This window comes from Coniophora puteana (assembly GCF_000271625.1).
Source record: "Coniophora puteana RWD-64-598 SS2 unplaced genomic scaffold CONPUscaffold_7, whole genome shotgun sequence".
NCBI classification, from domain to species: domain Eukaryota; kingdom Fungi; phylum Basidiomycota; class Agaricomycetes; order Boletales; family Coniophoraceae; genus Coniophora; species Coniophora puteana.
In genome coordinates this window covers 1,848,287-1,868,843 of record NW_006913059.1, presented here as the reverse complement: position 1 = coordinate 1,868,843, position 20,557 = coordinate 1,848,287, and the positions used below count along the sequence as shown (strand labels likewise).

At 54.8% G+C, this 20,557-nt stretch overlaps 6 protein-coding genes across 6 annotated transcripts; 5 read left to right on the top strand and 1 right to left on the bottom strand.

The window, feature by feature from the left end:
• Positions 1-5,279: 5,279 nt before the first annotated feature.
• On the bottom strand, positions 5,280-5,892 carry CONPUDRAFT_82823 (uncharacterized protein). The gene is made up of 3 exons (XM_007771414.1): positions 5,688-5,892; positions 5,383-5,639; positions 5,280-5,314 (listed from the first exon to the last, which is right to left on the bottom strand). The coding sequence occupies exon 1, from the start codon at positions 5,883-5,885 to the stop codon at positions 5,718-5,720; it is 168 nt and encodes a 55-aa protein (XP_007769604.1). The 5' UTR covers positions 5,886-5,892; the 3' UTR covers positions 5,280-5,314; positions 5,383-5,639; positions 5,688-5,717.
• Positions 5,893-6,369: 477 nt separating this feature from the next.
• Positions 6,370-7,968, top strand: CONPUDRAFT_82822 (GroES-like protein). The gene is made up of 4 exons (XM_007771413.1): positions 6,370-6,687; positions 6,767-7,041; positions 7,102-7,526; positions 7,586-7,968. The coding sequence occupies exons 1-4, from the start codon at positions 6,395-6,397 to the stop codon at positions 7,709-7,711; spliced, it is 1,119 nt and encodes a 372-aa protein (XP_007769603.1). The 5' UTR covers positions 6,370-6,394; the 3' UTR covers positions 7,712-7,968.
• An 80-nt stretch (positions 7,969-8,048) lies between these two features.
• CONPUDRAFT_82819 (uncharacterized protein) lies at positions 8,049-9,814 on the top strand. The gene is made up of 5 exons (XM_007771412.1): positions 8,049-8,391; positions 8,470-8,531; positions 8,654-8,873; positions 8,939-9,426; positions 9,480-9,814. Exons 1-5 carry the CDS (start codon positions 8,364-8,366, stop codon positions 9,690-9,692), a joined length of 1,011 nt encoding a protein of 336 aa, XP_007769602.1. The 5' UTR covers positions 8,049-8,363; the 3' UTR covers positions 9,693-9,814.
• Positions 9,815-13,587: 3,773 nt separating this feature from the next.
• CONPUDRAFT_154735 (uncharacterized protein) lies at positions 13,588-14,126 on the top strand (the record flags this gene model as incomplete). Its single annotated transcript, XM_007771411.1, has 3 exons — positions 13,588-13,728; positions 13,788-14,056; positions 14,117-14,126. 3 exons carry the CDS (start codon positions 13,588-13,590, stop codon positions 14,124-14,126), a joined length of 420 nt encoding a protein of 139 aa, XP_007769601.1.
• A 528-nt stretch (positions 14,127-14,654) lies between these two features.
• Positions 14,655-16,114, top strand: CONPUDRAFT_105813 (uncharacterized protein). Its single transcript, XM_007771410.1, has 2 exons — positions 14,655-14,810; positions 14,876-16,114. The coding sequence occupies exon 2, from the start codon at positions 14,887-14,889 to the stop codon at positions 15,997-15,999; it is 1,113 nt and encodes a 370-aa protein (XP_007769600.1). The 5' UTR covers positions 14,655-14,810; positions 14,876-14,886; the 3' UTR covers positions 16,000-16,114.
• Positions 16,115-19,115: 3,001 nt separating this feature from the next.
• On the top strand, positions 19,116-20,386 carry CONPUDRAFT_56916 (kinase-like protein; the record flags this gene model as incomplete). The annotated part of the gene is made up of 5 exons (XM_007770814.1): positions 19,116-19,337; positions 19,396-19,572; positions 19,627-19,701; positions 19,756-19,974; positions 20,042-20,386. The coding sequence occupies 5 exons, from the start codon at positions 19,116-19,118 to the stop codon at positions 20,384-20,386; spliced, it is 1,038 nt and encodes a 345-aa protein (XP_007769004.1).
• Positions 20,387-20,557: the final 171 nt, after the last annotated feature.

The window sequence follows — 20,557 nt, the reverse complement described above, 5'->3', positions numbered from 1 at the left end:
AAGTTGTATCCAGGCGCATTGAAATAGGGACATATCCTTTGAAAACTAAACTTGAACTGCTGGTATTTAAAGCCACGCACTCACGGAGCAAGCAAGCATGTCTGAGCACCCATATTTTACGAATAGATTTGTAAAATGAGTTAGTGTGGCGGAAACGCCTGAGACGACGCATGAACTCGCCCTTGTGCACACTCGTGGAACAAGTGAGTGGGGGGAGAAAACCGGCCACATCACGTTGAATGCATGGATACCAACCGCTCGGCCTCTGTCTGCTTCTATTCATACCTATAGTTCTTGCAAAGCAATGCTTGATAATTTGAAGCGGCGACATGCATTCCAGCTACAAGAACGACGGCAAAATGAAATAGAAGAGGACCTCTAATAATTCTGACCAATCAGAGACAGATGATGAAGCCAGCCCTAAAGCTGATGGAGAGATAAGATAAGATAAGACATTTTTGTTTGCCTTCGCCTTTTTGAACTCTCTCCTCGCCTTTTCTCTCTCCTCCCTTCAACCGTTTCTCTTTCTTTCCCCCGCTATTTATCCTCCCCTGTACTCTCTGTTTTCATTACACGCCTCCCCACCACCAATTGTCTCCACATCCACTTGTCTTAGAATTGTCAAGTTCTTCTGGCGTTTTGGCTCTGGTAAATTTGGCATGTTTTACTACGCATATAAGTACCTTCCGAAAGCTAGAACCCCTTATGCACGAAGCCAACAGCATTCTTCAATGCACTCTACTACGATGAGGTGCATGCATTATTGCTGTCGCCCCATCACTCACTCATTTTTCATCCCTTTTAGCTCAACCCGGTGGAAAGTGATGGACGAAGAGCTATAGATGGTTGATGTGAGTAACTTGAGTCTAATTCTTTCCTCGGACCTCCTGATCTCGTGTACTGCTGCTGCTCTCATGTATCATTGTTGCTCTCATGCTGCTGCTCTCGTGTTCCTGCTCTCGTGTATTATCCTCGTTCGTCGTTTTAACCTCGCATAATGCTACATCATGTACTATATGATATTCACGATGAATGTCTTGTCATTAAAATCATGGGCGAGATTGCGAGTCCTCATCATATGGTGTGAGTTTTTATCATGCGGCATAAATCACCAGCCGTTCTTATCGTGTAATTATCATGCAGGCTCCGTCAGTGGTAAGATAGCCATCAATATTATAATATCATCCCTGATCTGACCATTTCACCGTCAGATTTTGGTCTGATTTCCCATATGTTAAAAACGGACTTTACGCTCCACTCGTGCTGGAGATTCGAAATATCATTAAGGTACGGTGTCAATTATAACTGATTCTACTACTGCTCATGTACATGTACTTATATTCGATCCGCCCATTTAGTGATGTGTGTTATAATAGATCACAATGCCCTAATGGCAAAGTTCCGTTGCGATGCAAAAAGTAAATTTCCGACATTATCACACGCAATTAGCTCACGCCACCTGCGTGTCGTTCGCAGCCACAAGCAAGGCCGCAAGGTTTGAGAAAGAGGAAGTTTACAATGCGGTGACACTAGGGAAGGGGATGTACTCAATGTTCTTTTGACCGTCATGCTTATATCTGAACACCAGATTTAGAAAATTTCCTTGAGCATGGAAGGAGCATCATAATGATGCACTCATTCGCTTCCACACTTCCGATCAGTCATGGTATACTGAAGCTGCTGATTCACGTCACGCACAAATCAGACTACACGTCGAATTCTCTATATTTTACAGATATATCGTAAAGCATCGCCCTCCCTCAAGGGCAAACGCCAGTCTAAGTACATGTATAGGGAATCCAATTAGTCAGCGTATAATGCATAATGGTCCGTTATCCATAACCAAAGAAGAAGAAAATAGACGAGATGGTATGTGCCAGAGAACGTATCGCGTGTCACGGGAGCTTCACTCCCCACGTGTGTTCGGGTCCTGAGAAGAGATCTGATGGAAAGTAAGCATTTGGCGTTTCCTCGAAAACTAAAAATCCGAGGGGACTCACCATATCGATCACCTCTACGAACTGGAACCCTCTAGACACCGGGTGAGCCTGGTGGGGTGGTGGATTCTAGCTCAAGAGCCTCGTCTTCGGCGACACTGTCGGCCAGAGCAGCCAACACATACGCGGGAAGGCGACTTTGGATCGCATCCGCAAGCTCCATCTCAAGGGCATGACGGGCGGTCCGCGCATTACTCGTCGTGATGACGTTCGGGGTGATCCTAGCATTGCCTGCAGCATTGCGAGGGGCGGCAGCGGGAGGGCTGACATCGTGAACGTTGACATCCACCAATGTAGGTGTCGCGCTTCCGACGCTGCCGTCTTCGTCCTCGTCTTCTTCCATGATGATCGAGACGTCCGGTGAGATGGAAACGGGCGACACCCTCCGTCTGGACGGCATCACCTGCAACCTCCGTCTGGAAGGCACCGCCACCACCGTTGTCGACGCCGAGGAAGTAGAGTGGTTGGAGAGTTCGCGAGTCAAGGTGTTGTCCTGGGCGATCACCGGCCCGTCGACACGGGGAGCCGGCTGGATCGGTTGAGGGGCGAGGATCGGTTGAGGGGCGAGGATCGGTTGAGGAGCGGGCACCGGTTGAGGAGCGGGCACCGGTGTAGGCTCGACAAGCGCCGTATCAAGCGCCTCTCGCAGCCTTCGCATCTTCTCCTGCGAGGCGTCGTCCTCGGGCTGTGCATTGACGCCGAACCAAAGCTCGCGTGCGCGCTGCCTCTGCCGCTCCTCCTCCTCCTCCCGCTCGCGCTCCTCGCGCTCCATGCGCTCCATCTCTCTCTCCACCCTCTCGATCTCCTCCTTCTGGGCCTTGAACGCCTGGCGGCGCAACCGCGCGGCCTCCATCTCCGGAGTAACCTCCACCTCGTCCGTAACGAGCAGCTCCGTGCGCGCCTTGCGAGGCGTCCGTGCCGACTCCCCGCGAAGACCCGCAATGATAGTCTGCATGAAGGACTTGGTCTCCCGCTGCGTCGTCTCCGCTCGCCTCTCCGCCTGAACCGCCGACAGCTCCTCGAAACGGTGCTCGATTCGACGCCGCTCCTGCTCATACACATGTTCGGGTATGCGCGGGTCCCGAGGGGGAGGAGCGATGCCATGGCTGACCATGTACGCAACATGGGCGTCGAGCCGCCCCATCTCCCGTGCATACGCCTCAATGTTGCGGCGATGCAGGGCTGCCTGTGTTGGCGTGAGGGTAGGGTCGATGCCGGTCTCGGGGAGATGAAGCTCGAGACCGAGCATGGTGCCCAGAGCGGCGCCAGCGGGGGAGGTACCCCGGGCCCAGTCGTCGCGCTCGTCCTCGGTGTCCGACGTGAGGCCATCATCGAACACATCGCCTTCTTCTAGCTCTTCATCGCCGTAAAATCCTTCGTCGTCGAACTCCAAGTACTCTTCTCCGTTGGGTAAGTCGTCCTGGCCCTCTTCGTTTGTGTCGACTTCTCGCTCGTCGCGAGAATGATCGGCTTCGTGGTGGGCATTCCCAGAGTGTGCCCACGTCCCGACAGGCGGGAGCGTGTGCGCTTCTGAGGCTAGGGGTGACCGATTCGCGGATGGGGAATATGATTCGAAAACGTTTCCTTCTTCTTCGGAAGGGGATGCTGGCACAGTGGCCTCGCGCGAAGACGAGGCGTATTGAGCCACGGATAGAGCAGCGGCCTCGGCGAGTGCGAGTTCATCCTCGCTTATCATGGCCCAAGCTGAAACTGACATTCCGTCAGCATCAGCGTGAGTGGCAATGGTGTCGTGAGTGAGCACCGGAACAGGCTCGATGGTGTCGGTAGGGGATAGGACTAGAGAAAGTTGAGCGACAGTCCTTACGAGAGAAAACAGCTGCTTACCGAACGTCTTTAGTTGTTCATCCACTGCGACAATATCGTACGCCTGCGCAGATGCAGGCGTCGAGGGAAGCGGCAGAGCGGTGGGCGAGGGCGTCCTGTTGACCACCCTGAGAGGGCCCCGCGCCGGCTCCTCGTCGTTGTCTTCCTGCCCCACTCGAGCTCGTGGGGTAGCATGCGTCTGAGGCTGGTTCCAGGCCTGAGCATCCAGCCACTCCTGGGCTTGGGCATGCGTCTCGAGCTGCGCATGCCATCGCGCCTGAATCTGCGCTTGTGCCTGTGCTTGAGCTTGCGCCTGAGCCTGAGCCTGCGCACGAGCCTGCGCGTGGGCTTGGGTTTGGGCGAGATAGTAGTTCAAGAACTGTCCGTTGTCCACCAGAATGGCGTTCGCGGGCACCCATGGTGCGGCAGCGCGCATGGCGGCCATGCCGAGAGGGGTCTCGCCCGGGCGGTACGTCGGTGCGAAGGGGGCATATGCGGGAATGAGGCTGGCGGGGTGGGCGCTGGTAGTGGGAATGGTCATGGTCGGGAACGGAGCGGAGGCGATGTAGGAGTTGGAGGCAGAGGTGGAAGCGAGGCTGGTGGCGGCGTTGACGTTGAGCACGTTCGGAATGTTCCTCGACGCTCTAGGGGTCAACTAGATCTCTTGGTTAGTGCCAGTCGTGTTAACAATGATGCAAGGGAACGCACCTCGTCATCCTCGTCTTCTTTGACCTCTTTCTCATTGTCCTGCCCCACTTCCGTGGCGAGCGTGTCCATAGACGCACCCGCGTTTGCGTTGCTGATTCCCAGCGAGCTGGTCGACGCAGCTGCAGTCGAAAACGTCGTGACAGAGGCAGACGCAAAGGTGTAAGCATCCAAAGTGCCGAACGACATCGCCGCAGCTCCTGCCATAGAAGAGGGCACCCGCCCAGCAGACAAGCCGGGCGGAATGGCATAGACTCTGCCAGTGGTAGGCGCGGGAGTGGGACCAGACTCGGACGCAAGACGTCCCGAGGACGAATTGGCGCCGGTGCTGGGGCCCACCTCATTGGCTTCCGCGGTGGGCGGGCAGAGGTTCGCATCGCTGCGGGCGACAACGTTCGTGTGGACACTGACACGCACACCTCTGTCGCGGCTACCGCGAACACCGTGCCTCCACGGGAACTTGACGGTCTTGCTCTTCTTGGCCTGCTTCGCGGCCTTCTTGGATGCCTTCTTAGCGGCCTTGCGGGCCGCTTCCTCGGCTTTGGCTTCAGCCCGAGCCTGGCCCTCAACTGCGTCTCCGACAGAGTCGTAGTGAACCTGGGCTTGGAAGAGCCGGGAGATCGAGCGGGGGACATGCGGGAGCCAGGTACGCCAGCTCCTCCCTTCGTTTGCGGAGGGAGAAGTGGGAATGGGGGCGGAGGTGGGGATGCCTTCGCCCAGGGTGGAAGGATGAGATGTCATCGGCATCGCGTTGGGGGTTGTAGACGATGTCATGATACGCGTCAAGTCTACAATGTGGGGTCGAGTCCGAGCGGTGAGCAACGACCGGGTGAAGGTGAAGGTGGGGCAGGCTTACTAATGATACGAGTAGGGAAGATTGTAGTGCTCTTCTAATTTGCGATGCAGAGTCCAACGACGCGAGGGTCACTCGAGTCCGTACGCGATTTCTTGCAACTATTTACCAGGTTGTTGCGATAGACGCGACGTAGCAAAGCGTAGTGGGATGGAACGCGTGTGGGATGTCTAAGTTCTGCAGCAGTGTGAGCGATGAGCGCACAGAAGAGGTAAGAGTATGGGGTGAGGTGTGGTAGGATGGATGGGTAGTGGTTGGGGCTGATGAAAGATGAGTTGGCGACGAGCAGCGCGAAGAAATAGGCGTACGCTGCACGGATTTGGACTGCTAGACATCTCCTAACATTGCTGGTCTGCGTCGATATGAATGGGGTGATGTTGAATGCGAGGGGCCATAAGGCCGGCACTAACGCTCCGAGGTGGGAAAGTGAGAGAGGAGAGGGTTTCCTCGCGTTTCACGACGTCGGTCCGAGCATTAACAAAGGAGCCATACATGGAGAGGTGCATGGCGTGGCTGATGGAAGGATATGTTGCTGAGGCTGAAGTTTACTAGACGGAGTGGGGTTTCCGTTTGACTGGAAAGCGCTGAGCAGTATTCTCCAGTCAAATGGACACCCCACTCATGAAGGGAGATGTCAGTCAAAACGGGGAGACGGGCGTTTAATATTAATTCCGTCTCCGATTTCCCCGGAAAACCCACACTACCTGGCTGAGTAATCCGGTATTTTTATAGACGCCTTAAGAGTGCTCCTCATCATCCTCGCTCAGCTCAGATCCGCATGTTTCGAGCCATTGAAGTACCTCAAGTACGCGATAGGGACGAGCGAAATTGTGACTCGTAATGCATCCTTGTCATGAATGTAGGATTCATAAGCTCAAACGTACTCTTTCTTGCCAAAACTGAACGTCTTACTCAGCGATGAATGGCACGCTCGTCTATATAGCAGAGCGTCACCGTAGCCCATCCCAACGTTGCTTCACGGATCTTTACCACTAGCTCACCTCGACCACATTCGATGTCTTCTTCCATTACCATCCCATCCACCCAAGTCGCTCTCCATCTCTCGGACGAAACCCCGACTTCTCCTCGCACATTCAACCTCTCGTCCTCCACGCCCGTGCCACGCCCTGCTCCAGGACACGTTCTTGTGCGCAACGAGGCGGCGGGGCTCAATCCGCTCGATGCGCACATTCAAGAACAGGGCTACTGGCGCGTGACAGTCTACCCGGCGATCCTCGGGTGGGAAGGCGCAGGCGTTGTCGTCGAGGTCGGCGAGAGCGTCAAGGGGTTCCAGGTTGGCGACCGTGTGTGAGTGGCCCCTTGTCTCCATTTCGTCCAATGCCTTGGACACTGAATATCCGCAACGTGCTGGTTGTGTATCATTCAGCGCGTACCAAGGTACCGCAGACGACACCCGCCGCTCTTTCCAGCAGTACAGCGCTCCGCTCGCGACCGCTACGCTCAAGATTCCCAAGAACATTTCGTTCGACGAGGGCGCGACAATTCCGACTGCGTACCTCACAGTTATCGTGGGTCTATACCAGGCCGCACCACGCGGGCTAGGTCTCGTTGCGCCCTGGGCAGAGGGCGGCAAGGGCCTTGGCGCGCACAAGGGCAGGTCGATCTTGATCATGGGCGGGTCGTCGCAGATCGGGCTGGCTGGTGCGTTTGCTCCTGTCTATCCCTTCTTGTTACAGAATTGACCTCTCAAATTTTCCACAGCAATCCAGCTTGCCCGCCTTGGTGGCTTTCACCCCATTCTTACGACCGCGTCCTTGAAGCACGAGCCTCTGCTCACCTCCCTCGGCGCTACACAGATCCTCGACCGCTCGCTCTCAACATCCGAGCTCGTCTCCCAGATCAAATCTCTCACGCAATTGACACCTCTTGCGCTCGCCTACGACTCGATCTCCACCGCGGACACGCAGCTCGTGGCGTTCGATGCCCTCGCGCCGAGCGGCGGCGACCTCGTGCTGGTGCTTCCTCCCCTGCTGGACGAAGCCAAGGTGAAAGCGGAAGAGGCAAGTGGGAAGAAGGTGACCTATTTCATGGTCGGTGGTTCAATCGATCTACCCGCGGACGATCACGATTTCGGGGAGGCGTTCTGTAAAGCTGCTGAGGGAATGCTGGAGAGGGGTGATATCAAGGTGCGTGTCCAGGCTACATTGCAATGGGCGTAAAGTGATGTTAGATCGTTGTTGTGCAGCCCGGAAACCCCGAGATTGTTGCTGGTGGGCTAAATGCCGTGTGGCCTGCGCTCCAGAGGCTCAAGGCGGGGCAGGCGAGCGCGTCTAAGTTTGTGGTCAGGCCTTCGGAGACGGTAGTGGCTTGAGTGTCTACTCCTACTTTCCGCGTCGCGTACGCACCAGCCAATGCGCTTGAACAAGAAAACAATGATTCCATATCCTCTACTATAAAATATCACTCATACCTAGTCACACACCTGATATCGTCGTCGTAAAACCTTGCCTGCGAACCTATCATTACACCCAAATTACACCCGTGCCTTCCCCGCATGAATCGGCACATCGGCCCGCCAAAGCCGAATCGTCATCTTATCGACGGCACTCCGTCGCGTCGTCCATCTCCCTCCCACCAGCCAATCATTAATCCAACTCAGGCGCGTTTCCTTCTCGTTGCCCTCCCCATCATCAAGCCTCCCACACACCGCTGATCCCGAGGAGTCACAGGACCCCTTCGGACCGGTAAGTTCTCCCTTGCCTTTAATCTACGGCGTCACCCCCGCTGGCCAAGCTGGGTCATCGCGGTGTCACCTGCCCGCGAGAATACAGCGGCGGACGTGGCGGGGTGTCCATTTGCTCCCTAGAGTTGCTGCGATGCCACTCACGCTGTTATCTTTCACTGGCAGGACGTCGTCTGCCTCTTTAAGGTTCTCTTCGACTGTTACTGCTCGTCAGCTTAAGGCTTCTTATCGCAGCGCTATCTCTCCTGCGACTACTCGATTGTCAAGGCTGCTTAGTACGATGACACAGAGAAAGGTTATGATATGTGGTCCGTGTCTCCTCTCTTGTGTGCACCGAACCCAGCGGGAAGATCGCTGACCCCTTGCTTGTGCTACACTTGATACAGGTGATCTCGCATGGGCGCACGAGGAGTGCAAGCAGCTCTTCGACGGGCTTGCAGAGGTTGTGGTACGTCGCCCTTCATTTGCCTCTGCTCAACAATCTCTTCCGTCACCCATCGCCCCATTCACATTCCCCCCACTCCACGTTCCCCACGACGTGAACTGACGACACGCACGATACACCAACAGCGCATGGACTCGCAGACACGCGACGACTTCCTCGCGGGCCTCAAGCCCGGCGGCAAGTACGCAGACACGGTCGGCATCTACAGGCACAACACCTCCGCGGACCGCATCGGCGTGTTCGACAAGCCCGTCGTCGCCGCGCTCTCTGAAGCCGGCGTCAAGTGGGTCGCACACAACGGCGCAGGCTACGATCAGATCGACGTGCTGGAGTGCAGGGCCAAGGGTACGTCTCTCCCCACCGTTCTCTCCCGTTGTCTTTCCTTACAACGGTAAACGCTGCGTGAACAGGCATAACCGTCTCCAACACCCCCGGCGCCGTCGACGACGCAACCGCAACGACCGCGCTCTTCCTCCTCGTCTCCTGCCTGCGCCACTTCTCACACGCCGAACGCGCCCTGCGCGCAGGCCAGTGGAAAAACCCCCTATCCGCAGGCAAAACGCACGACCTCACCGGACGCACGCTCGGCATCCTCGGGCTCGGCGGCATCGGCCTGCGCCTCGCGCACCTCGTCCGCGCATTTCCGATGGAGATCGTGTACCACTCGCGCCGGCCGAATCCGGACGCGCCGAGCTGGTGCCGGTACGTCGAGAAGCTGGACGACTTCTGGGGTGCGTGCGACGTGTTGAGTGTGCATGTGCCGCTGCGGCCGGAGACGGTGCATCTGGTCGGGGAGAAGGAGATCAGGAAGATGCGCAAGGGGAGTATCATTATCAATACGGCGCGAGGGAAGGTGATTGATGAGGAGGCGATGATTCGTGCGCTCGAGGATGGACACGTGCGTATACATTTTATCGCTCGACGTCCATCTCATCTCAAACGCTTTCACAGCTGTCGTCGGTCGGCCTTGACGTGTACCCCGACGAGCCCAATGTGAACCCGCGGCTGCTCGAGTTCCCGCAGAACGCGCTCCTTCCGCACATGGGCACGGAGAACCAGGATTCGCAGCGTAAGATGGAGGTCCGCGCACTCACCAACGTACGCGACTTCCTCGTCCAGGGCGCGGGTAAGGACGTGGTTCCGGAGATGGTCAGCAAGCTCTAGATGAATATTCGTTGGCGATCTAGATAGAATGGAGATGAAAAGGAACGAAATGGATTGCATCGTGTACTATAGGAACAATATAACCAAGATCTACCAATTCCCGTAGACAGGGCGATTATACTTGATGGGCAGACAACAGGAAGAGCGAATATTCAAAACCGGATGCAGGCTCTTGAGAGCGGCGGATGTGAGGGTGAAAAAAACTGTGATGATATGGGAGATCGCGCTGGTGGGAAAAGAGGTAGAGAGCAAGTCGGATTGCATTGAAAGCGAAGCACGATAGAATGGATACATCGAAGATGTAGTATATGGTCATAGACGACAGGAAAGTACCGCGACCCAGCGTCGATGTGCACGCACCGAGACATCTGCATCAGCGAGCACGATGAAGTCGCATCACGAACACACCGTATCCATCCATGCCCACAAATCCCCCACCCCACGAAACGAAACAACCCAAGAAGAAGCCGAAAAAAAAAAGTCTGTACGAAACCCCCGACCCGTCGCCTTCCCCGTCTACTCTCCTCTCCGCGAACGGCGATGAAAGTCGGAAAAGGCGCGTATGGGTGCTAAGACGTCCGAAAGCGTCGCTCTGGACACGGCCTGACACTCGAACAGCCGCGTGGAAGGGGCAGCCGTGAGCAACACTGGGGAAAATTGAAGACCGTGACGCCGCACTAAGGAGAAAAAAGTGGGCGCGGGTCGGGGGAGGTTTTGTACAGAGAAGCGTGGGAATATCGATTAGGGCAGGCTGATTCAGCGCGGAACGTGTACAGGCCTCGGACCGGCGCGTCGGAGCCACTAGTACCAAACTGGCACTTCGAAGTTCTTTTTACCAACCTATTGACACCAATAAACCTGTATCGCGAAGGCTTACCATGCGCCAGTAGCATGCCTCAACCACATTATGAAAGTTGACACAACAATAGAAGAAACCCAGCACGAGCAGATCGCGAGGAGAGGACATCCGCACTTGTGGATTGCTTGTGGACGCGATGGCGGCGGTATATTATGAGTCTCGGACGAGCTGATTCAAGAAACACCCCTTCCGCAGCGTTCAGACACTTCATTCCATTCCGCCTGCTTTTCCGTTACCTCTACTGCCTCACAAACAGGGCTCTTTCCCCCATCACCCAACTTGACGCTGTGCGTCGTTGCTGGCCGGAGGAAGCGCTCAACACTAGTTTCAAGATGACGTCAATATACTGCCCCGAACCTAAGTGCATCGGCATGAACGGAGAGCCGAGGTCATTTAGAGGTCGCAGAGCTCAGAGAGCTCACATCGAGTCTAAGCAGTGCGTGGCAGCTGCTTTTCATATTCACGTCAACTAACCCATCTTAAGTCTTGGGCTGAAGAGATACAAGTGTCGTTTATGCACTCATGAAGCAGCCGACCAATCGGCCATCGGAAAGCATTGTAAGAAACAGCACGGCGCTACCAAACTCTACTATGACAAGCTCAGTGGTAAGCCATTTCTCTTCCGAGGAGGGTGGGGGTTGACGCTTCACATATCCAGGCGACCAGCGTTGGCTCGAGTTTCTGGCCAGCCGAGAAGGGCATCTAGTTGCCGGAACTCACGCTCGAGTTAGTACTATCGGATCGCACTCGGTAATGAATTGGCAGCCTACCAGCATCCCCACCCCCATGCTGCCATCGACCTTGAATTCCTCCGTCGGTTCCTTAGGAGGTTGGACACAGGATTTTCACGGTACAGCGCCTGATCACGGTTCTCTTGGCATATTTCAAGGCCATGGTAAGCGATTGTTCTAACAATGCAGTGATTAATACGCACTCACGTCGTAATCTTAGAAGGTCCGCAGCAGGAAACGATGCCCACACACCCGGTCGCACTAGGCTGGCTCTCTCATCTTCAAATGGGCGAGCGCATTGGCACAAACTTCCCGCCCGTAAATGGTCATCTTGTCGACACTGCATTACACCCAAGCCTGGCTGCAAGCAACGTGGCCCTGGCGAGCGGAGACCCGTCCCGGATTGGGTGGTCCTCCAACACCATGGGATCGCACAATACGAACCTCAATCAAGCTGTGGAGTACAGCCAATGGCGATCAAGCGACTATTCTTCTCCGGCACCGGTCTCCGCTGACGGCGTACAGTCGGTGAACGCTCATCTCCCTTTTTTGATAGGGACACATAACGCAATCGATATGGGTGGCTTTGGTATGTGAACGACACTCCTGGCATCGCTGATGATGGCACGTACCCGCTGGACGGACAATCTACCAAGCTAGTCTTGGCTGGCGCTCATGATGATAGTTACTTTCTCTTTCTCTCCGTTACTCTGCTGCAGTATCTCATGTGAATACAACTTGGTGTATTAAAGAGACGTTTGTTATAGTCTAGAAGGCATATCAACCCATGTTACTTATTGCTCGAGCAGCGCACATAATAAATTATGTTTACGTACCTTCAAAACCAGAGAATGTTTTTAAAATGCCTAGCAAACTTGGAACTGCAGCATTCGCGATGTGGTGCTGAAGCCGATGGTGATCTGTTGGCCAGCTGATATTGAGAGTCGGGAGCGACAGCTGAGGAAGAAAGGAAGCAGAAGTCGCTGACGCCCCCGCTTTTCGATGAAAGGTGCGCACAAAAACCTCGCGTTCCCACAGAACGTTCAGATCTATCAGAATCCTCTGGCCGCTGGAAATGTTCTACATATCTGAGAGCCGATGTATCAGAGCACTAATAATATCCCGAGCGCTTCACGGGGATCTAACCAGAAACGAGCACATTGCGCCTGGAAGTTGTCGTACTCGGAGGTTCAGTATGGCTATATTTGGCTGCTTAACCGACTCGCCCTTGTTGAGCTTGTGCGCGAAGAATTGCAGACCAGTACAGTATCGCCATGAACGGTAAATGATGCATGGTCACAGACCCTGGACTCGTTCGACGCCCGGGGGCTTGGCAGCCTGGACACATGCTTCTGTTGTGGAGTTGGATAAGATCTTGAATGGGTGCGGATGTCCACTCTGAGGGCGATGCCAAATGTGCAGATGCTCCAACCGACAAGTTCACGTCTCGTTGGTCGGGCTGTCAGAGTAGAGTTACCCCCGAACGCGCGGCGATCAGAAATAACCTGCAACGTTGCAAGCACAATCAGTAGAAGCTATATTGTGTCCAGTCCACGGCGGTAACGTTGCCAAGTGACGGTGAAGATCTAAAGCACTTGGTGCCAGTGACTCGGAAGTCGTTGCTCCAGCTAGTCAGCAGGACATACGGCATTGAAAAGGGAGATATTTTGTGCTCTCGGAATCGATGCCTGACCGACTGGACAAACGTGCGATGCGGAGTTCCCTTTTTAGGCCCGTTGAAAGTGGCACCTGTGTTGATGTAGCCGTCCACAGTGGACGATTACAAACTACAAAGTTGTTGCCGACGACTTATCATCAAATATTGTCTCAAGAATGGCGTCACATAAGGAGATCACATCTAGTAGATGGGCACTCTCAAGTTGTTCGGGTTCGACCGTTCTTCGTCGTGTTCCAGCCATGCAGCCCAAACCTGTAAGATTTTGTAGCAGGGCTTGCCGACAGCGTACTCGTTATCCGAGGGCCAGTCTTGTCATTCAATATTCAGATGCGGCGATAACAGCTTGGCCCCAGCGTAACGCTCACCGCGACGTTTGATCCTTGTGCGCCCACAGCGGGCCGTAAGCCTCCAGGTAGATCCTGCGCCAAGCAATGATTCGCTCCAGAAATCAAAGCATAGTTGGGGAAGAACGAGGACTGTGACGCCGCACGACTCAGCTCACAACCCTAGTGGGTGCGGCATGGCGCGGGAATATTTCCGGCTGTCGCCAGGCCCGCATGCAGGAATCAGGGAGTAAAAGCAGTGGCCAGACACCCACAACCGCCGCCAACGGCATGACGAGGTCAGATGTCTAAAGGTTCGATCCGTGATCAGGGACGTAAAACCCTGAATGAACACGCCGTGTGCGCGCGTGTCTGGTCGGACAAGGTTCTAGACAAGTGGAGCCAAATGGACCCGCCGTGTTCGGCCCCAGCGTCACGCATCCTCGTGTGCCTAAAGTAAGTGATCCAATAGTAGTTGCTGAGAATGTAAGTTTACATGTTCAGTGTACGACGGCGCAGATATCGCCCTCGCATAGCGAAAGTCTTCCGGCGGGAAATGAGACGTTTATCGTTTCCTTCTCTGGGCCGTTCACCGGATTCGCGCTCGCGATGACACCGGATCGTCACCCCACTAACTTGTCGATCACTCCTCAGTGGAATACGTGGCCCAAAGGTCAAGTGGAGGGTGTGTTTAACACAACGGAGGCGGGCGACGCGAATATTTGCGCCTCTACCACCAATGCGATTTATCCCGGTATTGTTGAACGGTGCAGGTGAGTAAGAATTTCAGGGATAAGATATTAGTAGGGATCGAGAGCTAAAATCTTTCTTAGCGTCTGGTAAGGACTTGGACAGTACACTGGCCAGTGATCGTGGAGGATGTGCAGAGGTAGAGGTAGCCTAGTGATCAAGTGTTTTTAACGAGCTTCCCCTAGCATACAATCGTGCCGCTTGTAATATTGAAATGGTATTGGCAATGTCTCCAACCTCTGTCGCAACGACGGTTGCATTTGAATCACTAAGGACGAGTCTGGCCGTGTGGATGGATGCTTATTGGCGAGTGGCTGGCCAATCATACCAAGTCAAAGATTAGGTTCTGCTGTGCACGTTGAGATGTGAGAGAACGGGGACGATGCTTATGGCGACCACGTTGATACATTGTTCTCGGCGCGGAGGACCCAGGGCATGTAGACAGGACGGTGGCTATGTAGACCGAACGGGGTTGTTACCCCGGATCCAGGGGTCGTGTGCACGCGCGTCGCGACGAAAAGAGGATGATAAAGCGCGCTGGCACTTGATTTGGTTTCCATACCCAGACTCTTCAGCATATGGACCAACTAGCTCATCCACGTCGTCCGACGACCCTCTGGCGCTCGACCACCACCTAGTCCAGCTTCTAAAGCCGTCAAGAACGGGATACAACTCTTGTCAACCCTTATCGCATCTCGCGCTAAGATCTTTGGCTGGTTCAAAGTGCATTGAGTGCGGAGACCGTCGTATTGCTCAAGCTACATTAGAGGAACTCTCGTGAGTACCGTTGAGTACATTTTTCGCCCCCAGATTGACAGTAGCCCTCTCATCGAATACGCCAGTGATCTACACCATGTCTCTCTATCTCTGCGTCGACTGCGGAGGCTCGAAGACCTCGGCCGTCATCACCAACGCGTCCGGCACAATCGTCGGCCGTGCACTGGGTGGCCCGTCCAACTTTGCTTACGTCAGCCCCTCTGCGTTCGCCGATGCCGTGCGCATCGCCGTATCCAACGCGCTCAAAACATGCGTCTCCCCACCCTCGATTGCGCCCGTAGCGCTCCCGCCTCCTCCCTCCGCCCCCCTCTTCGCTGCAGCGTGGTTCGGGATCTCGGGTGTGGACAGCCCCGCTGCGGTGCTCAATGCGCGCACGGTTCTCGCGGAGCTGCTCGGCCTCCCTTTGGACGAGCGGATCAGCGTTGGAAACGATACGGTTTTGCTGGCCGCGCCGCTACGGCTGCACCCGGACATCAGGCACGCGATCACCGCCATCGGCGGCACGGGCTCGTGCGTCGTCTCGTTTCGCCTGGACGACAATGACAGCCTGTTGAAGGAGATGGCGCGCACGGGCGGGATCGGGTGGATCCTCGGCGACGAGGGGGGAGGGTTCCACGTCGGTCGGGAGACAGTGAAGCAGATGATGTACGAGTTCGATCGGGAGACGCTGGGTGGAACGCCCTATCCGCCATCGACGCTCAAGCAGAAGGTGCTTGATTACTTTGGGGTGAAGGGCGGGCACGCGGCGACGCCGGAGATTCTAACGGCGGTGCACATTCCCGAGCCGGCCGCTGCGGGAGACGTACATCCCGGCACGGATCCGCTGTTGCTCATTCCTAGGGAGAAGAGGCTCAGTCAGATTAGTCCGCTTGCGTTTGACGCTGCGTTCAAGGATGGCGATGGGTTTGCGCTGCGTGTGCTGCGCTACTCTGCAGGTACGCTGGCGGATCAAATCGCGATGCTCTCTCGGCCAGAGGGCGAGGATCCCGCTGTCGCGCCACGCGCGATCGTCGCAAAAGACACGGTCATCTGCTTTGGAGGGACGCTTGTGGGTATCAAGGACTACAGGGATCTGGTGATAGACGAGTTGAAGAAGCGGGGACACGTGTTCCGGTACATCGAGTTCGTGGATGATGCAGCTGGTGTGGGTGCTGTGACGCTCGCGCAGCTTTGGGAGTCGAAGAAGTAGTGGATGGGGTTACTTGTGTGTAATCTATGTTGTAACAGAAACACTCGATTTATTCATTCCATCAATTATGACCTATAGCTAATCTGATCGTAATGGTATGTTTTGTAATATGTTTCGTTACGTGTCGACAAAAGGAGGTAGACAGGGGCAAATGACCAATTTAGTGAGGCGAATTGTCGTAAAGCCGCCTCGCAATTCCCTACCAGCATGACCACGTCCACCAGCGGGCCAACGATATTATTCTCCCTTCCACTTGAGCACTCGTTTAGCGCCCACGGATGTCTCATGACCGGAAGACCGCGGGAGATCCCATATCCGTGTTGTTCTAGGAAACAGCAAGCGACGAAACCTGTAGGTGAGCGATACCCGTCCAGTCCAGTACTAGTGGAACCCTCACTCATGTACACATTGACGTCCGATCGCTCTCCTTCAACATCAGACGTCCATCTTCAAGAGTCCACTTGCTCTAGCTCATGAGCAACTCGGATGGACCGCTTAGGCTACTGGCCCTCGGTACGTCGTGATCATAGTATCTCCCTCTACTATACGCGCTCATACTGTCCGTGTTTCTCAGATGGCGGTGGGATACGCGGCATATCAGAGCTGATCATATTGCGAGAGATGATCCATCGCATAGAGCTCGACTCTAGTTCTGGCAACATCGCGTCGCCCCGACCCCGCGATTACTTCGATATGATAGGTGGGACTGGGACAGGCGGGTACGTTGCTGTGGGGTTGAGCGATATTTACCTGACTCCTCCATTCTTCCTTCGTCTCCCGCCCGTTCATCTTCTCACTCGACATTTAGATGGATCGCCATCATGCTAGGACGTCTCGGTATGACCATCCACGAGGCAATTATCACGTACACGGACATATCAAAGAAGGTCTTCTCGGAGAAGAAGCGCAACCTATCGAAGGAAGGGATGTACAAGGCGACGCTTCTTGAAGATGCGCTGAAGGAGATGGTGAAGAGCAAGCTGGGGAGTGATACATATCATATGATGGAGGCCGACACGGGCAGGTTGCCTTGCAAGACGTGCGTTTTTTTTGTTCGCCTCACTTCTTCTAGCCTTTGTATAACCACGGGACCGCTGACACAATTATCTCCACCATCAGTTTCGTCAGCGCGCAGCTGGCCAACAACTTCGCCGGCAACGCCCCAGAGCTCTTCCGCACGTACAAATCTCCACGCGGACGCTCGATCAATTGTTACATCTGGGAAGCCGCACGCGCTACGTCTGCCAACCCTCAGTTCTTCAAACGTGCTCATGTTAGTGACGGCGAGATCACATACGAGTTCGTTGGCGGTGGCACAGGCGCGAATAACCCTATACGTGTTCTACTGACGGAGGCGGCCGCTGTGTTTCCCGGGCGCACCGTTGGCTGCATCATCAGTCTAGGCGCGGGACACCCCGCGACGATCGCCATGCCTGAAATCTCTGCAACATCGTCAGTCGCAAGTAAAATATCGGGGGTGCTCCTATCGGGGACGCTCAGGGCGCTGCAGATCGCGACAATTACAGTTCGGGCGATCGCGGACGACTGTGAGGCCGAGGCGGAGCGCATGGCGCAGCGCTTCAAAGAGAGACCCGGGATCTACTTCAGGTTCAGCGTCGTGCAGGGTATGCAAGGGATAGGGCAGGGAGATGTGGAGCAAAGCAACGCGATTGCCGCGCATACGTCACAGTATCTCAAGATGGAGAATGTCACGAGGGAGCTGGACGATGCAGTGCGGGCAACGGCGAGGCCTCAGGGGGCGGTGGGAATTGGGGAGCTCAGTAAGCTACCTTCAATGTCGGATGCGGTGGAGACTGACAGGGCGTTCTTAGTGGCGGATGCGACGAATTTGTCTGGGACGACGCTGGTTCCTGGGCAAAGAGGTGGACAGCGCGATCCGAAACCACATGGTGGTCAACCGCAGAGGCCGGAGCTTATCGTAACGCCTGCTACTGGCTCTTCGCCGTCTCCTGCGCCGCCCAAAGAGAGCACTGGCAACACATCACTTTCAGAATATATGCAGCCAAACAAGCGTGAGTCGCGTCCGGATGTACCAGGGACGTCGCTCTCGGACTGGGACCGACAAAACGGGGGTCTTACTAACCAGGGAAGCGCCACGCCCTCGAGTGCGCCAGTCGGAACCCTCATCGACCTTGGCAGTCATCCGTCCCCTTCTCCTTCTCCATTGTCTCCAGCCCCAGGTTCAAAGGTAGAACCCTACGTCGTGCACGATGACTACCTCATGCAAAGGGATCTTACGGAGTCTATCGATGAACGCACCGTTTCCAATGCACCATCGGCTACCCCAGCGCGCACACCATCAGCCGCTGAGTCCGATTTATTGCTCGATGAGCCTTTCACACAGTTCTTGTCGCCGAACGTGGCGTCCCTTCGCGACTCGGAGAAGTATCGCGTTCAGCAGCAGCTCATGGAGCTGTCAATCAACATAGAGGGCGCAATTCAGGCGTGCACGAAATGTATTCGGCTGTATCCTATCTACCCGGTCCGTCCTCGAGTCATTTTAGGATGTCCTACTGAATACAAATGCAGATGCTGATAGCAGTCGCGTTCTCACATGCGTCGCTTTGCTTGGGCGATCACAGGTACGTGCATCGTTACGTTCATTGATGATCGGAGGTGCTCATGAAAGATAGTGTTGTCTCAGAGCTGAAAGACAACCTCGACAAGTTTGCCAAAGGTTCTACCACGCCACTTTTGTGGCTAATCAACCACGCTGAGATCAAGGCGCGGCTCGTGGATGTAATCAACATCGAGGTTTGTTGTCCTTCGTCAAATTTTCGTTTAGAAATTGCTGATAGCACATTTACTATCAAGCCCCGCGGTCCCAATCATGAGCATTCATGTCTCCTGACTAAACTACTTGATTGGCGGACTATCAATAAATCCGACATAGTCTGCCTGGGTGTTCACGTAGCTGTTGTACTGAAGGACCATGCTCAGGCTCAAGAGTTCCTCAAACAGCGAGACCAGAACGCGCAGACGCTTCTGGACCTCTTGCAAGCGGCAAGTCCTCACCATTCCCTCAAACATGGAAATTTGGCTGATGTACCACTTTTCTGGAATAGCTGCTGAGCTACTCAAAAATCGATCCGAACATGCAACGTACATTCCTCCACGCCCTCATCAAGCTCGCCACCAAGTCGGGTCGTTTTCCTCAGTGCCTCAAGCTTCGCAGTCTCGCGTGGGAGAGCCAACCGTTCTCTGGTGGGGGCTTTGGAGACGTGTACAAAGGGAGCGTGAAGAGTAGGCCGGATGTCCCACTTGCGATCAAGGTCGTGAAGGTCTATCAGTCTTCGAGGAAGGATCGGCTGCTCAAGGTTGGCTATCTTCTCCTCTACTTCAACGTTTACCCATCCATCGTTTTCTACTGCGTAGAGTTTCTCAAGCGAGGCTGTCGTATGGAGTCATCTGCGGCATCCGAACGTCCTACCATTTTACGGGGTATTTCAACAGGGTGACGCTACACTATGTTTGGTGTCGCCGTACATGGGAAGGGGCAACGTACGGAGCTACCTCAGAGAAGGGTCTAAGAGGGTCAATAGGATGCTCTTGGTATGCTCGTCTTCCCACCAGTTTTTGAACACTTTTGACCAACTGACCTTGTAGGCGCTTGACGCCGCCCGCGGACTGGAGTATCTCCATAACCATAACCCGACAATTGTTCACGCTGACATCAAAGGAGTCCGTGTTCTTTTCCCCTATAATAATCCTTAGTAGCTGAGCGATGGCCAACAGGTTAATATCCTCGTCTCGAACTCCGGCCGTGCTTGTCTTGCCGATTTCGGCTTTGCGACAGCCAAAGACACCAACCAGGCGCAGGCGCAGAGCACTATGCCCTCTGCCCTCACTGTTGCGTGGTCTGCGCCTGAGATTCTCATAAGTTTTGGGAAGCCGGGCCACCAGGCGCACACGACCAAAAGCGACATGTATTCTTTTGGGTGTGTTTGTTATGAGGTTGGTTTACACCTTGTTGTTGCAAACTTGCCTTTAGGATGAGGGAAGCTGATGAATTGCAATATAGATATTCTGCGAGCGTGATCCATTCCACGGCGCTGGGCTACCGATCGTTCTCGGCCTGATCATTTCGGGGAAACGGCCTGAGCGTCCTGAGCGGGGCGCCGCGCTGCATCTAAATGATGAACTATGGCGGTTCATGAGCCGTTGTTGGGTCGAGAATGCCAACGAAAGACCTTCGGCGAGCGATGCAGTACGATTACTCGAGCGTCTGGCTGCCAAAACAGGAGTGGGAGGCGCTGGTGAGCCTCAGAGCACGGATGAATGGGATTATTCTATACTGGAAGAGATTTTGGCGGAGACGGTGCACCCTTTTTCGATGTTGTTGGGCGTTTCGATGCCTCCTTCATAAGGGTTAGAAATCTATAAGCTGTCTTCTGTTTGTTGTAGAGTTTACGGACCGAGAACGCTGATCGGAAACAGGCCGTTGCAAAGGTTGGAAGTCATCGGGCGCTAAGGGCGATGCCAGAGGTCTTGTGATCGGAACACTATGTAGTTGAAAGAGAAGTTGAACAAGGTAGTC

Coding starts and splice junctions, on each gene's coding strand:
- CONPUDRAFT_82823 (XM_007771414.1), bottom strand. CDS start 5,885: ATGCACCTCTCCATGTATGGCTCCTTTGTTAATGCTCGGACCGACGTC.
- CONPUDRAFT_82822 (XM_007771413.1), top strand. CDS start 6,395: ATGTCTTCTTCCATTACCATCCCATCCACCCAAGTCGCTCTCCATCTC. Junction 6,688..6,766: donor TTCCAGGTTGGCGACCGTGT/GTGAGTGGCCCC, acceptor TGTATCATTCAG/CGCGTACCAAGGTACCGCAG. Junction 7,042..7,101: donor GTCGCAGATCGGGCTGGCTG/GTGCGTTTGCTC, acceptor AATTTTCCACAG/CAATCCAGCTTGCCCGCCTT.
- CONPUDRAFT_82819 (XM_007771412.1), top strand. CDS start 8,364: ATGACACAGAGAAAGGTTATGATATGTG. Junction 8,532..8,653: donor ACGGGCTTGCAGAGGTTGTG/GTACGTCGCCCT, acceptor ATACACCAACAG/CGCATGGACTCGCAGACACG. Junction 8,874..8,938: donor GCTGGAGTGCAGGGCCAAGG/GTACGTCTCTCC, acceptor CTGCGTGAACAG/GCATAACCGTCTCCAACACC.
- CONPUDRAFT_105813 (XM_007771410.1), top strand. CDS start 14,887: ATGTCTCTCTATCTCTGCGTCGACTGCGGAGGCTCGAAGACCTCGGCC.